Source organism: Monopterus albus, unplaced genomic scaffold (genome assembly GCF_001952655.1).
Source record: "Monopterus albus unplaced genomic scaffold, M_albus_1.0 scaffold95.1, whole genome shotgun sequence".
In the NCBI taxonomy this organism is placed as follows: Eukaryota; Metazoa; Chordata; class Actinopteri; order Synbranchiformes; family Synbranchidae; genus Monopterus; species Monopterus albus.
Genome location: NW_018127975.1, coordinates 277,201 through 292,039, shown reverse-complemented (window position 1 = coordinate 292,039; position 14,839 = coordinate 277,201). Strand labels below are relative to the sequence as shown.

General features: G+C 38.6%; 1 protein-coding gene across 4 annotated transcripts in view; it reads right to left on the bottom strand.

Annotated features, from left to right (window-relative positions):
- Positions 1 to 5,461: 5,461 nt before the first annotated feature.
- Positions 5,462 to 14,839, bottom strand: part of tspan4a (tetraspanin 4a) — a 120,247-nt gene continuing 110,869 nt past the window's right edge. For all 4 annotated transcript variants that reach the window (XM_020608806.1, XM_020608807.1, XM_020608804.1 and 1 more), the window contains 3 exons: positions 13,419 to 13,550; positions 7,399 to 7,482; positions 5,462 to 5,989 (listed from right to left, as the gene is read on the bottom strand). In XM_020608806.1, coding sequence (XP_020464462.1) covers positions 5,921 to 5,989; positions 7,399 to 7,482; positions 13,419 to 13,550 — 285 coding nt within the window. In that variant the 3' untranslated portion in view covers positions 5,462 to 5,920. The remainder of the gene's footprint in view (positions 5,990 to 7,398; positions 7,483 to 13,418; positions 13,551 to 14,839) is intronic.

Here is a 14,839-nt window from a genome sequence, read left to right as displayed (position 1 = left end):
GATTCGCCGGGGGGAAGGAAGAACCACTGTGCATCAGCAATGTCCCCGGCTGGGAGTAAATAAGGAGCACAGCCAAAGTTAGCTAAAGAAAGAACTGTGTGTCTCTTTGTGCACGTCTAACACAGGCCATCAGCTTAAGGATGTCTTCTAATCAATATCAGTTAGGTCATGTAATCTCCACCCTACATGATCAGGTCGTTTGCTGTCCTGTTTAGAAGAAGTTTGAATCATTCAACACTGGTGCTGGAGAGACATTCATCAGTGCTTGAGCGGCGATCACATTTATGAGATGAATAGTTAGGCAACATTTCACAAAGGAACTCCTGTAGTTTAGGCAAAATAAAATGATTGTTTATGTAAAATTATTTTTTATCATTGTCTAATATTTACAAGTGAAACCTACTGTAAGTCACCAGACTCTGGATGCATACAACAATGGCCTCTTGACTTGGAGGCTTTAGTTATATTTTTTCTTTCTTTTAAGAGAAGATTTTTCTGGCACTATATATCACAACACATCTTTACATTCAGTGTGTTCATGGAGCAGGATCCGTTCAGAGAACCATTTGTTTTTCTGTCTGGAGGAAGAGAAACTAAACGGGGCCAAACACACATACTGTATAATTAAAGAAGGGAAAAAGATTACAGAACATTTTGTCCCACTGGTTGACTAAAGTTTCCACATTTAATCATAACTTTAGTTGTTGTGTTGTTGTCAGTAATGAGATTTGAATCTTTTAGGGTACAAAAAATTGCCTAACTTCATGAGCGAGAGGGTGAAAATACAGGGAACTGTATACATCCTAAAAAACCTGCTGTTTTTCCAGTGTAGTGACTGTATAACTTATCACAGTGCACTTTGGCCTCATGGAAAATCAATCAAGAGAAGCTTCAATGACGCCTCAAGGACAATATTGTTAAAAATGTTAGCATTTCACTTCCACACAGGGTAAAAAGAGAATTAAGGGTTTTGGATTGCAGACCAAAGGTTACACAAAGCCCAGAATGTGATTAGAAGACTATTAAAGTGCTCAGCAGTCTGTCATTTGTGTTTTCTACTTATCTTGAAAAATGTAAAAATTGATTCAAGTAGAAGTTATTTTCTTCTGGTTACAAATTGTACTTCAATTTGTTGTGTCAGTCGATTGGTGAGGATTTAAACAAACCCAGCCAGAATTTGATGGATGGCCACTTGCAAGCGAGGCAGCACTAGCCAAGTCTGGGCCCTCCGATTATTCACGACCAGTACAAAGTCACTAAAAGTCTACGTTGATGCATGACAGTAACAGTGTCACCAATCAAAGCTGTCAAATCAACCAAAATACATCTATTTTCATAACATAAAATAACTTATTAAAAACAAGCCTACCAGAAAAATGACTACTTGTACACACATCAGTGTGATATTTACCAAAAGCTACAGAAATGATCTCAGTCGATGGTTTGCACACAAATGTTTAAAGAATAAAATGTGTGAACTTACTGTCCCGTTAGTGACAGAGCCAAGCTAACAGTCTAAAGAGGAGGCTGACTGACTGTTAGCAACCTCACTGACTCAGAGAGCTTAATTTTCTCTCTTCAAAGTCTTTTTCTTCAATTAAATGTTGGGCAGTGATAGGTGTAGTGTCTCTGTGATCAAATAGTACTGTATTGACCTGAGGCCCCTGATCAAGTCAGCTGTTAGTGGCAGTGTTGGTATTTGAATTTTTTGCTTTTGTGTCAAAGTAGCAAGGAATTTGGTATGCCAGCTGTCCTGGTGACAGTTTACATCAGTTCAAGCTATCATAACAGGTTCTAACATAAATTTTGTGTCCATTAGCCATGAAGACATCCATGTAGGCTCAACTATAAGTGGTACAGAAAGTGTTTCTACTGTGCACAGGAAATGAGCCTGTCTTAATACAATAAAATCCATTTGAAATTTTTAGAAAATCTCTTACAGTTTGCTGTTAAACATAATGTTTTTCAATGTGCTCAGCCATATTTAACAGAACACTGGCCTAGACTGGTAACAATGAAGTCATTCTGTGGTGATAAAAATGTATTTATTTTTTTGAGCAACACTCTAAAAGAAAGAAAGGTCTCAGCATTTGTTGAGGCCAATTTTTGGGGAACAGTGACAAATGCAGTGACTTCATTTCACTCCCCAAATTAGAGACACAACTCACGCAGGCAAATGATTGCCCTAATTGTAGTCATTTTCCCCCAGTTTGAAAAGGCCATCCATCTATGCTGTTTTATCAGCTCGGGATGTGCTCAGACTTTGGCTTCAGGAACGAGATGAGGTTGGAGAGGTGAGGAAGCAAGCAACCAGGTATGTTTTATTGATCAAGCACAAGATGGGAGAAAGCCCATGTACAGGAGAATGAATAATGCATTTGACGGGGAGAAAGAAAACCGATCTGCTGAAGAGGTGAGGTGGATCTGACTGGCAACAGAGGGATGAGAAGAGGCGCTGAGGTTTGGAGCTGTGCTGTAAACAGCCATCTAATTGAGTCAACAAAGCATCTTATGCTTGAGTTTGAATTGGTACACACACCCGTGAGAGGCTCACAACCTATTATATGTTATAAAGCTGGCCAACAGGCCGAAAGAAATGCAAAAAGTTGAAAAATCAGCAACGTTTTGTATCTTGTTATGGTTGTTTGGTGTCTGTTTGTTCTGCGTCTGTTTGTAGTAATCTTACTGTATGTCTCTTTGTGGTCAGTTTGGGAGTTTCTGTGGTTCTTTTGTGTTTCACTGGCATTTAGGAGGTAAAACTGAAAGAGCCTATAATCTATCTATGACTCTGATTTCTCCTTTTTATTTCTAAAGCTTATGTGTCTTAAAACCTAAATTTAGGCCAACAGTGCACTTTTCACCTTCACCATATTCTTTGTAAATCAGTTTCACTGTTCTTTGAAGATCACATCATCCAGTGGTACTAGGATCAGTGACAGCAACTACTGAGTCATTAAAGGCATTCAAATGTACATACTGTACCTTATAATATACTGTATATACACTACTGTACTATGAACAGCTTAGCCTCTCAGTCCATGTTTTTGTTCGTGCTGTGTGATGTCAGTGTCACGCTTTTTGAATTGTATTTCACTTGTATGAAAGGTGTTATATTTTGTTTTAGTTGAAGGGACGACCAAGTTGTGGGTCTGTTCTGTGTTTCAGTGGGAGTTTGTTCTTGCTTTCACTGATGAGCTGAGGTTGAGATTTGTCATTTTCATTTATTGTTTCATAATGCTAGCACAGCAGAGCCTTTTGGGACTGTGTTCAAGGGCCGTAACCATAAACTTGACTTATTTCTTAATAAGAAGGCCTGAAATGCTGCATGAAAACAAAGGTGTACAGGTCCATGCTGTAGGTTATATCTGACCCAACATCCAAAACCAGTATGTGAGAAGCCAATGCTGTTTGGCTTTTGTCAGTGAGCTGAGGAAATATTCTACAATCTGTCTTGGTACTACTGTGCATCTCAGTTACTGGGGGCATTTGTGAAGTAAATAAAAGCAAAAATAGAAGCTTATTAGATATTACTGAGCCAGGCTCAGAATATCCCTGTTTATAAAATCATGACCAACCGTTGTATCATCATTTTTGAGCCCAGTACTGAATTATTTGTTCAATGTACCATTCACACATCTTTGGTTGAATGGTGTCTTGGCTGGCTGGTTAAGTTTAACATGTTCTAGAAAAATGGAAGCAATTGTTGAAATATGCTGTGGATAAAATCTTATGATGACTCAATTTAACAGGAATATACTGCATAACAATATTCCAATGTGAGGGGGAATGCTGTGTCTGTCTGTATGTGAGTCATATGATAGACTGGTGACCTGTATTACCCTGCCTCTCATGCAGTGTATGCTGGGATAAGATTGAGATTAAGATACAGATGACCTTTCCAGAATCTTTAAAGACCCAGACTGCCATTTCCATCCAGATAGCCCCAAATGATATAATAAACACTGATCTTTTAAAACAGCAAAATATTGAATAAGGAGATATGTAACATTTCTGGTTACTATCTTTGTACAGATTTTAATCTGACAACAAATAGCAAATATTCTTTTGTGTAGATGGACAGAAGAATCTTTGAGGATTCTTGAAATACCTTAAGAACAGCCGTGTTATTAAATGACAAAGATCAACAGATAGCCTGTTTGTTATTCAGAAAAAATGATGCTTAGCTCTGACTTGAATGTAAATGTAATGCATTAAGGGAACAAAATGGGACTATTTGTAAGGTTAATAGCTCAGCTTTTGAAAAAGAGCCATCTGGTTCTGTGGCTTTCAGCAGTCTTCACTAACAACAATGCTTTCAGTTACCAGCAAGTAGTGGCATGGATGATTCATGAGTTCATTTTGAACATTTTGTTTGCTTGTTCGTATGTGTTATTTGTATTTTACTTCCATTTTAGTGTTTTTACTTTGATAATGCATCTGTTGGCACCGATGTGGTCCGGTGGCAGAGAGCTGGAGGGTAATTGTATGGTCAGCCCCATTTTGTGTGATGACCAAAGCTTAAATCAGTAACTGCCTTTTTTAACACAACTGTCTTTTTTTAGGGACAAGATAATTGTCACTTTTTGAAGCAAGATACTGTACAGAACATTTATGTTAAAAAAAAAAACATAAAATGAAATACCTGCTATAGCACCACTTGCTGAATGACTTGTTATTCCTTGGTTTGGGGGGAGAGGACTTGAAATGATTCCAAAGATTTGATTGCTGTGGGAGTTTTGCTTTCTGAGGTCCAGATAGTTTAAAAGCAGAAAAAAAAGAAACAAAGGAAGACAAATCCTAACAATTGTAAAAAGAGTTTCAGCACCTGCAGTGCTAGAACCTCAAACTGCATCTAACAACACCTGCAGTATTAAAGCATTGTTTTTCCATCTGTGGGGCTGTTTAATCAAAGTGTGTCTCTGGTGTACCCAGAGCCTGGATCATGCTCAGTGGCCCATAGTAGTAAGGAAAACATAAGGAATTTAAGGAGTTAGGAAGGAGCCAGAGGACACTTCAAAGACTGCAGATGGATCTTTGTCATTGGAGCTCTGAGTGGCGCTGGGAGGGAAATCGCCCCAGGCCAGTCTTGAGGAAGCTGCTACTTGTTCATTTAAATTCCTATTACAGAATCTTTTCATTGTAGTTGGTGCAATTCTCATGTCCCATTTAAATCCACTCAGCAAGACAGCCACATGTTCCATAGTGCATGAAGTCACAAAGCACTTTGTTCCATTAGATATACCTAATTGATGCCCGATTACTTAGGTGCTGCAAAATATTTTGATGACTCCAACATGTCTCAGCAGAGGGATTATATTAGCAATTTTACATGCTGGTTCCTGGCAACGATTCACCAGCCCTTCTGTTTGTCATGCAAGTTGTCAGGCGTACATTCAGCAGGCTTCCACATTACAACCCTTCAGTGTTTCCTGTTGAGGAATGACAAGAAGACGTGTGCCGTTTAGTCGAGCCAAAACATTTAATACACACCAGTGCAAGAGACATGCACTTGCAACACTTCACACAGTGCGCTTTCCCAACTGCAGCTCTCATTTTGAAAACACATACAAACCATAAAATAATTTAAAACAAAACACATATTAAAAAAATGGGGTTACACTTTGTTTTATACATGTTCATAATACTGCCTCATAAAATGTATCACAAATAATTAGCTGCTGACACAGAGCAAATCATAGAAACCAACTGAGATGTTACACTGACACTGTGCTTGTTGATAGTTAGCGGAAAAACTGTAAACCGGTGACATTTGAGAAGAAATGTCACAGAGAGGACAGGTTCTGGGAAGAAGAGTCTGTTGGGGAGGAAGCAGAGGAGAAGGGGAAGGAGGGTGGGTCTATATCTGTCCCTCTCTGGTGAGAAACAATCCAAGTGTACTGGAGGGCAGAGAGGTCGAACACTAGGCGTAGAAGGTTTCTACTTTCACTGCCTGACAGAACATTGCCATGGAGAATACCAGACCCAGGATCTGCACAAACACAAGAAACAAATCAGTCACTTTTCTGTCTGTTTGGCTCATCCTCCATATCATAAGGTGCACCTAAGGTGACAAGAAATATTTTTCATGATGTTAAATCTTATTACAACAGTAAATAGAGCACAGATTGGAGTCTGTGGATGCTGTACTTTTAATTGCTATATTGTTGGGGGGTTTTTTCACTCCAGCATCTCCAACAAACTAATATCTAGTAAACTGTGATTTGAGTATTTACTGAAAATACAAAACATCACCAAAATGCCTTTGTCTTGTGATCAGTCCTTTGTTATGCAAAATTTGTATTCAAAAGCCCTTAAAGATCATTCTTTCCATCAGGGTTTTACTAAAGGCAACTGAGTTGTGCACGAACGCAACATTTTCCACTAAAGTTGAAACAGTTTGTGATATTTTATAATTCCTGTGTTTTGGCCTGCCAAAATGCTTGAGAGCGCACAAATCAAACGCTGAGTGCTATTCAGTTTGCAAATGCAGGTCTGAGTGCGAGGGAGAACAGAGTCGTGAGCATAACAGACGATTTGAGCGAGCAGTCGGGTGCAATGATCAAAGTGCCTACTTTCCTATCCCTACTCCCTGTGTCGAATTGTATGTGAAAAAAAAATCTACTGGGGTCAGACGTAAAGCTTAATTTGTGCTAAATATAAGGAAACCATACATGTGGAGTACAGACAGTTTAGTGCTAAACAAAAGCAAAGGGAATGCAGAGAAAATGGCCAAAAATGAATCATCCTAAACCTGAACTCCAGAGATTAAACATAACAAACTATATTGTATATTCAGTAGGTGTTTCATGTTATTTCTTTGTTAAAAAAGTTACATAAATGTGCGTTACTTCTCTACCTTGTCTGCACATAAAGCATAATGGTATAATTCTTTGTATTGTATAAGGCTGGGAGTCAGCTGGCAAACATCACAGACACTGAAGCTGAGATATCCGAGCTATTTGAAATAGTCTGGCAGTGATTACATCTTCTTTCTGGTTTTCATTTTGGTGCATTTCCCAAAATGGCACTGAGAATCTAACTCATGACTAAATGAGCCTGCAGTATCACAAGGAGCCTCATCTGATTGATGTTTTCAAGAACACCGTATTTCTTTTCTGAGATTGTGGAAGCACATCTATACCACTTGACTGGAGACGAGATAAAAGAACTTCGAGCGAACCTGCGCGCCCCCCCCCCCCCCCCCTACACTATGTGGACATCACAGTTAATGCAAGGTTTTTTAATAGGCTCCTCCTGTCCATAGAAACCCCGTGTTCAGCACTTGATGAAAATGACTCTGGAAATATTAGCTTTATTTATCACAAAGTAAGAGCTTCTGTCTGTATATATCAAGGACTGTTGGGGAAAAAAATCACATAACCTAACAGCTATAATTACCTGCATAAGTGCTGTGCATAGAGCAAAGATCCAAAGTGCCACCAAGTTCTCATTAAGCCAGTCTTTCACCCGCTCATAGCATGGCTGTGGAGACACACAGAAGGAGCAAACATTAGTCTACAAATGTAAACCCATCGCCCAGAGGACCAGTAGTATATAGGATAGGATGGTGTACCATTTACAGGGGTGTCTTCTCCTCCTGTATTAAGAACCTATTTGGCTCAAACATCCCCTGCGGTAACACCCTTATCTCCCACACCTCCTCCTTGTCTGACCTAATAATCCTTGGGAAAACTTTCCACAATTCAAGTGTGTCCCCACTGCCCTTGTATCCCTTCAGCTGTACAAACATGAGTGTTGCGCTTATGGGGGCAGCACACACACTGGAGACATGGGAATGGGCTGAATTTTTCATGTCTGACATTGTTTAAATACATTCTGACTTCACCAAAACAGAAAAGAAAAGAAAAAGCTTCCTAACATCCTCACTACTTCTCCATTTTTGTCACTAAGACATTTTCACCAAACAGACATAATTTCAATATTTCTTTTGAAACTCAGGTAGAAAGAAAAGAGGAATGACTATTAATAGAAGGACTGGGACATTGCCCCTCTGGTTCAGGGATGTAAGCAAGTAATGAAAAGGAAATGAATAATCTAAGAGCAGTTGAAAGATGACATTAAAAGTGATGGGAGTGACATTTACTATGATGGCTACACGGCACATGGCTCCTATTAGAGATACGTGTGCTAATCTGTGATCACCTGGTTTACTGTAGTAAAGGAAAAGGCGCTATCATGACCAGCTACACTGCTGTTCTGATTAAATTATTCATTTCCGCAGACATGACTTCCCAATTATGCTTTTTTTCTTTTAAAAACAAGCAGAGTCAGAGCCAGGAAAACTAAACATTGCTGAAACTGTCAGGGAACCCAAAAATATATTTTCCTTTGCACAAAGTGAACTAATTCTGGGCTGGATCAATATGGAAGGTGGAAAGTACCGGTAAGCCAAATTTAGGATAGTTTCAGTATTATTTAACAGTTACTCAGCTGTAACCCACAGAGCTTCATTTGAAAATATATAAATTCAGATTTGTATTGTTTAACATCCATTGCAGACTCCTATGAACCAGGAGAAAAACACTGATACAGTAAGTAAAGTCTGTTAAACCCTTCCTTACACAGGGATTACAGTACATTCATGGTGCTACAAAGCAAGCCCTTCCACATGAACAGGTCTGTGTAACACAGTATCTTAAGCTCAAAGCGGCTATACTTGATCTTTTCATGGTGACACTGTGAAAACAGAAACGATGTAAAACGGTTGCTCGTAGTGATGAGCCTACAGGTTTATCTGAAGACTCTGCAGGTTCCTTAAGCTTTCCAGAGCTTTATCATATGTTCCAGCTCATTGATTAGCTATCAGACCCACAACATTACTCTGTTGTCCATCACTCTAATGGCATTATGTTCGACTGAAGCAGGCAGCTGTGTGAGGCAAATCTAAAAGCCCATTTCACAAAATAAACATAGATTGTTTTAGGCATTTGAACAGCCAGTGCCATCGTCTTTCTGGTGATGATGGTTACAATGTTTCAATCCACAGCTCACGTAGTGGAAACCAGCTACACACACGAACAAGCACGCATGGTTTTCAAACACTCACAGACTTCCAAGCTGCGAGTGCAGCTGTGTATGTATGTATCATCAAGCTCATATTTGAGTGTCCTTTTGAGTTTCTTTCTGTTTGTTATCAATGAGAGTGTGAAAATATGTTTTTTTTTTGGAAAATATTCTTATGTTATGGCACCCAATACTAGGAGAGAGAGATTTTCTGTATGTCCTGCACATATGGTGAATTGACAATAAAATCCTTGAACCTTGAACCTTAAATGGTTCACAAATACACTGTACCTCTATTATTACTAAATGATTTATTGAAAAATTATGTGGAGTATCTGTAAGATTTGTTCTTGGAAATAGAAACACTCTCATATCAGTTTTGAGATACTTCAACAACATAAACCCATCAGTAGCCTTGTATGCAATTGAAATGAAGTCCACAATACATATTTAAAATTCAGGTATTAATGAAAAGGAGAATACTTCTGCTTCAGTGTGAAACCCATCGACTGATTCCTTGCTCTGCAGAGCAAAAATTAATCAAAATTCAAAACTACCCAGATTAATTTAACATCACATTTTCATTCAAACTAGAAGGGCTAAAGGAATTTAGAGGTCTGTATGAGGGCCAACAAGATGTCACCTGGAGGAGTTATGATAAGCATAATTCTGAAAAAGCTTTCAGTGGTTTGTGCAGAACCATGTTTCAGGAAAATAAATGGGAAGACATTTTTAAAGGCCATGCCTTTCACTCTTAAAACTGAAAACAGCTATAGTTTTCCTCTGCTGTATGGACAAATTAAAATGAGTTAGGATTGGGACTTAAGAGATGATGGGCTGTCTTCCCTCCAGTCTACATCTGTGAACATGATGGCATCATAATTAAGATCTGGCCTTTGCACGGGGAAAGTAAGGTTTATTTTTTATGATTTACTTTATTTACTAAAATGACGAATGCGTTTATTGTCAAGCATGCTGTCACCAAAAAAGTCAGGATACAAAATGTTTAATCATAACTATGCAAAAATAAATAAATAAAGATAGAACAATGTCTTTCTGAGTATTATATTGATTGTATGAAGATAATTTCCCCATAATGTCCATTTAGTTGATGATCTGGAGCTTTTGATCATGTCACCTGGCCTTGATCAGCAAATGGAGTTTGTCCAGTTGTCATGGAACTGGAGATGTTTACATTTCTATGCTTAAAATTTTTCATATGCTTAATACAAACATGGAAAATCTATTTGAACTGCAGCTGATGAAGATCGTGATATGAGCAAAAGCTCCAGAACAAGGCTGGAACAAGCTAGGAACATTTAAAAGCAGATTAATGACACACTTGATCTGGAGCTTGACAAACCACGACTGTTTCTACAGGTAACAGCTGGCACATCTGATGTGATTTCTGAGGCCACACAAAAATCACTATCCTCATTACTGTTCATCACCTTTACTCATCGTGATTTCCAACTGGTGCTTTTGCACTGCTGGACGACAGTAGATTACTCAGTGTGTTAAATAGACCAAACATTCTTTGTCCTTACTGACGACAATGAGTTGATTTTGAAACCCATTTTTTATTTTATCATTCCTGTTATTGCATCATTTTGTGACACCTTTTTTTTTTTATCTTTCATGTCGATGCATCCAAATAATGTCACAATAATCCATTTTTGCAATTGGCAGAGCCGAGCAGCAGCTGTTGTGTATGCCTGCTGGGGTTGTAGTTTTCATATTTTGTGTTGTTTTATAGTGAACTGAATAAGTCATCGGAGAATTTAAATATTTAACAAGCAAACATTATGTTTCTTGCTTCAATAGTTTTAGTACTTTTAAAGTAACCCTAGCTGAAAGTATGTTTTATTTACATCCTGGTGCACGATGAGTTTGTTGGTCTCTGAAATCTACTGCTGCAAGGAGAAAAATATTTAGTTAAAGCCTGCAGCTTTACTGTTTTGGTTCACTCTCGACACTCGTCAGCCTTTATGTTTGATTAACCCACTGCACCCTGCTCAGCACCAAACAGCATATGGACAAAGTTTCTGACTAGCTGCTGATTTAGCAGCTTAAGATCCAGAACATGGTTAAATACTGGATTTACATTCATCAGTAGATTCGTATGAATGCTATTGTCACACTGTATGCTTGATGTAGAGCAAAGGCTTGCTTCATATAAACAAATGTCAAGTGGCAAAAAGATCTATTAACGCAGATTTCAGCTCTTTGCTTCTTGCTGTGACTGTGATTAAGGTGCTTCATGCTGCACCACTAGGCACTATACACACACATACATCTTTTTACAGCTTAGTTTTCCTTCTGAAATGCTTAAATAAGAAGTGCTAAATTGAATTTGCATCTAATTTATTGCTCTCAACACATCAAATATTCTGGCCTTTCTGGGCCATAAATAAAAAAGGACAGGACCTAAAGCTGAACCTTGAGGATCCCACATGAAACAGTGGATTGAGAATGAGAATGAATTTCCAGCAAAGACTGAAACCTTTTCAATAAATCTGATGAAAACCAGTCAAAGGCTGAGTCAAAGACACCTACCTGGGCTTTCAGTGTAAGAATAGTCTGCTGTGGTCTGTTGTGTCAAAGGCTGAGATAAAAGCTAGAAGAAGGCACAGCTGGATACATCAGCTGCCAAGTTGAGATCATTAGTCAAGACAACTAGGTCTCTGAAGCCAGACTGGAATGTTTTCTCTGGGACTGACTTGATTGTTCAGGACTAAGATTTTTAAAGTAGGGGCTTGACTACTGTACTGTAAGAAAATGGTCCGTTGCCAGTTTTCTATCTCTAGCTTCATTTGATGACTAAAACATTGCTGGGATAAATTGTGTTAATGATAAATTTATTTTTAAAAAGTGCCAAGAAAATAGGTAGGTGCTTTCATGTGGAACACAATTTGCATCAGCTCTGAAATGATGCTGTAATAAAGTATTCAGTGCAGTTAAGTTTGTCAGGGTGATGCACAGGTCACAAGTGGGTGGAGTAATTTCAGTTCTGATAGAATGTGTAATTAATACCAGATGTCCCTACATGTATTATTTCAACACACTCAAATGCCTCTCCAGCAGCAACTTCAGGTCTTTTTGTGCAGATTAATATATTTGCATGCAGTCCTAGCATATTCTGATGCATATTCACAGACAAAAAAAATCTATATCTTGTATTTTTCTTTTGTGACAGATGCAATGATTTCCACACCCTGTTCAGCTTCATTTAATCGTAATTGTTATGTTTACACTCACAAACATACAGCACCTTTCAGGAAGCTGATTTTCATGTGCCTTCTCACCTGGTCTGGCAGCAGGAAAAAAACATGAGCTGTTTTTACCTCGTCATGATGCAAAGTCTGTGGCCTATTTATGACCCCTGAGATTTGCAGGCTTGAGGTGCACCACAGGTGTGAGGTTTCAGAACTGTAGTGTTTTGAGTTTTAAAATTTTTTAAGGTGTTTCATGGCGCAGAACCTGCCTGTCAATCTGTGGTAAAGTTGTGTTCTTATATCACAATCAAAAAAGGAAAACAACAGGGCTGTGTTTGACACCACTCACTATTTGCTTTATAGTGTGCCTGTGTCCAAATGCTGAGTTTGTAAATCTATTCTCTATACAGTGCACTCAGAAAAATCCCACCAAAGAATAGAAAAAGACACTGTACATGGCATGTACAGCATACGTTAGAGTACTTTCTGCTAACTACAACAATGAAAAAAAGCAGTGGAGCAGCTTTATGTCTCTACAGTTAGCGATGATGCAAAATGAGGACAATTAGTAAGTCTCAATTTACAGCTCACTATTGAATGTACATTTTGTAGAGAGCAGTGAAAGAGTGAATGAGGGAGTGATTTTGGACACACTGCAACTATTTGTACAGTACAGCTGTTACAGAGACAAAATATAACACTGGTTACTCATTAGAAGAACATTAGTAGCCCCAGCAGTCAAGTCCTTCTGTATAGAAATGATTAAATCAATATCAATAACGATGGATATAAATCTCTCACTATGTCCTGTTGTTTGCTTCCTGGGATCTTGAGCTGTGCAGGTAAGATAAAAAATAAAACACCCACACTTTTGTGTATTTAGCTATGGAAAAGCTAAAAAAGTACTCCACCTCCCGGACCAAATATGACTCTATTATTACAGCCCTATACACATCACATCAACATGTAGAGAAAGGAAGGCTTGGCATGTGTAGTTGCTAATTAGTTGGTAAACTGTGATTGGACGGTCACTATTCAGGATGGGGTTTAGTGAGTAGGTCAAGTTATTATCCTGTATGAATGCAAAACTGTAAAAAATAAGAGTGAATTAAAATGATGAAGAAAAGAAACATCATTAGCACGTTTTGAGATACTTTATCTTCGTCTAGAGGTACTTACCGCTGTCCACCATGTTCCTGGATTATCCAGGCCGCAGTTGTCACTGTACTCCAGGCAGCAGGAGTCCGGGACACGGGTGGCATTGTAAACTTCAAACCAGTCTGTGTGGTTGGTTACTCCACAGCAGCGAAACTGCACCAGAGAAAGACAGTAAGTCAATAGAGCCTGGCCTTTTTATTGTCATCATACTAAAATCCTAATGAATGATAAGAAATAAGCATCTTCCACTAAAGAAACTAAACTTATTTACCTGCCAGAAAAACTCATTGAATAAAACCCTTCATCTACCTGATACCAAGCAGCAGCCCTTTTTGTAGGATGCACATCTCATTGATCTCAAAGCCCTAAAAATCATTTTTTTTACTTGGCTGCCTCTTTTTATCTTCATCTTACTCCTTTGTGATTGGTATAGATTTTTGATAAAAGATCATGGCTTTCAACACAGTTCAATTCATCAGTGTGTTCTATGAAAAGATAATGTTCTTTCACTGGACTTAAATTCCACACAGGAATAATGCTGCTCCACGCCCCAGTCTGTGCACAGAATTGGGAATTGTATGTTAATTTAAAACTCGCTCACCTGTTTGAACCATGGTTTGCAATTGATCATGAAGTATAGCAGATTTCAAATGACTTAGAAGGCATTCAGTCTTCAAATGTTATCATGTCAAACATTCTTAGACCATCATTTGGCACATCGAGGATGTTTGTACTGCCTCCTCTCATGTATGTAGATCCTCTTCGGAGCCTATTATGAGGAGGATCCATCCTAATTCATAAGTGTCCATTAATAATATTCAGGGTGAAGTTAGGGGACATCTGCTGCATTATCTATTCAGTGACTCAGCATGTGTGAAGGAGGATCGGGAGGGAGAACAGTGACAGATTGAGAGCTGCCTTTTAATGGTCTTCACCTCAGCCAGAATCAGATTTTATGGAGCCCTATACATTCATGCTTATCTGACAAGGAGAAAGGTGCACCTTCATATTTGTGCACAGAAGTGTTCAAATAGCGGCTCATTCAAACAGGTTTGCCTTACGCTATCTTCCTGTATGTCGTTAAAAAAAGCTCCCCACATTACCACCCACACATGTAGACACGCACACATTTGCATATATTATCTGCATGCCAATAGATTTCTTTCTGTTTTATGCATTTTCAATCTCACACACACAGGGACACACAGTATGCCTTCCAGACACTAAAGATGCATGCACACGGATGTCGAGTGGACTCGAACACCAGGAGTGTTCTGCACATTTGGTGATGGAATGAAACTACACACATGAGATCTGTGATGTGAAAAAGGTCCAAAATGCCCTGATGTCTCTGATCTATTATTTGATGTCTCCCAAAAGCATTCACCAGCAGCATCCATCCTCTGCAATCTTTAATTCTGAATGTCTCATTCTCACATTGT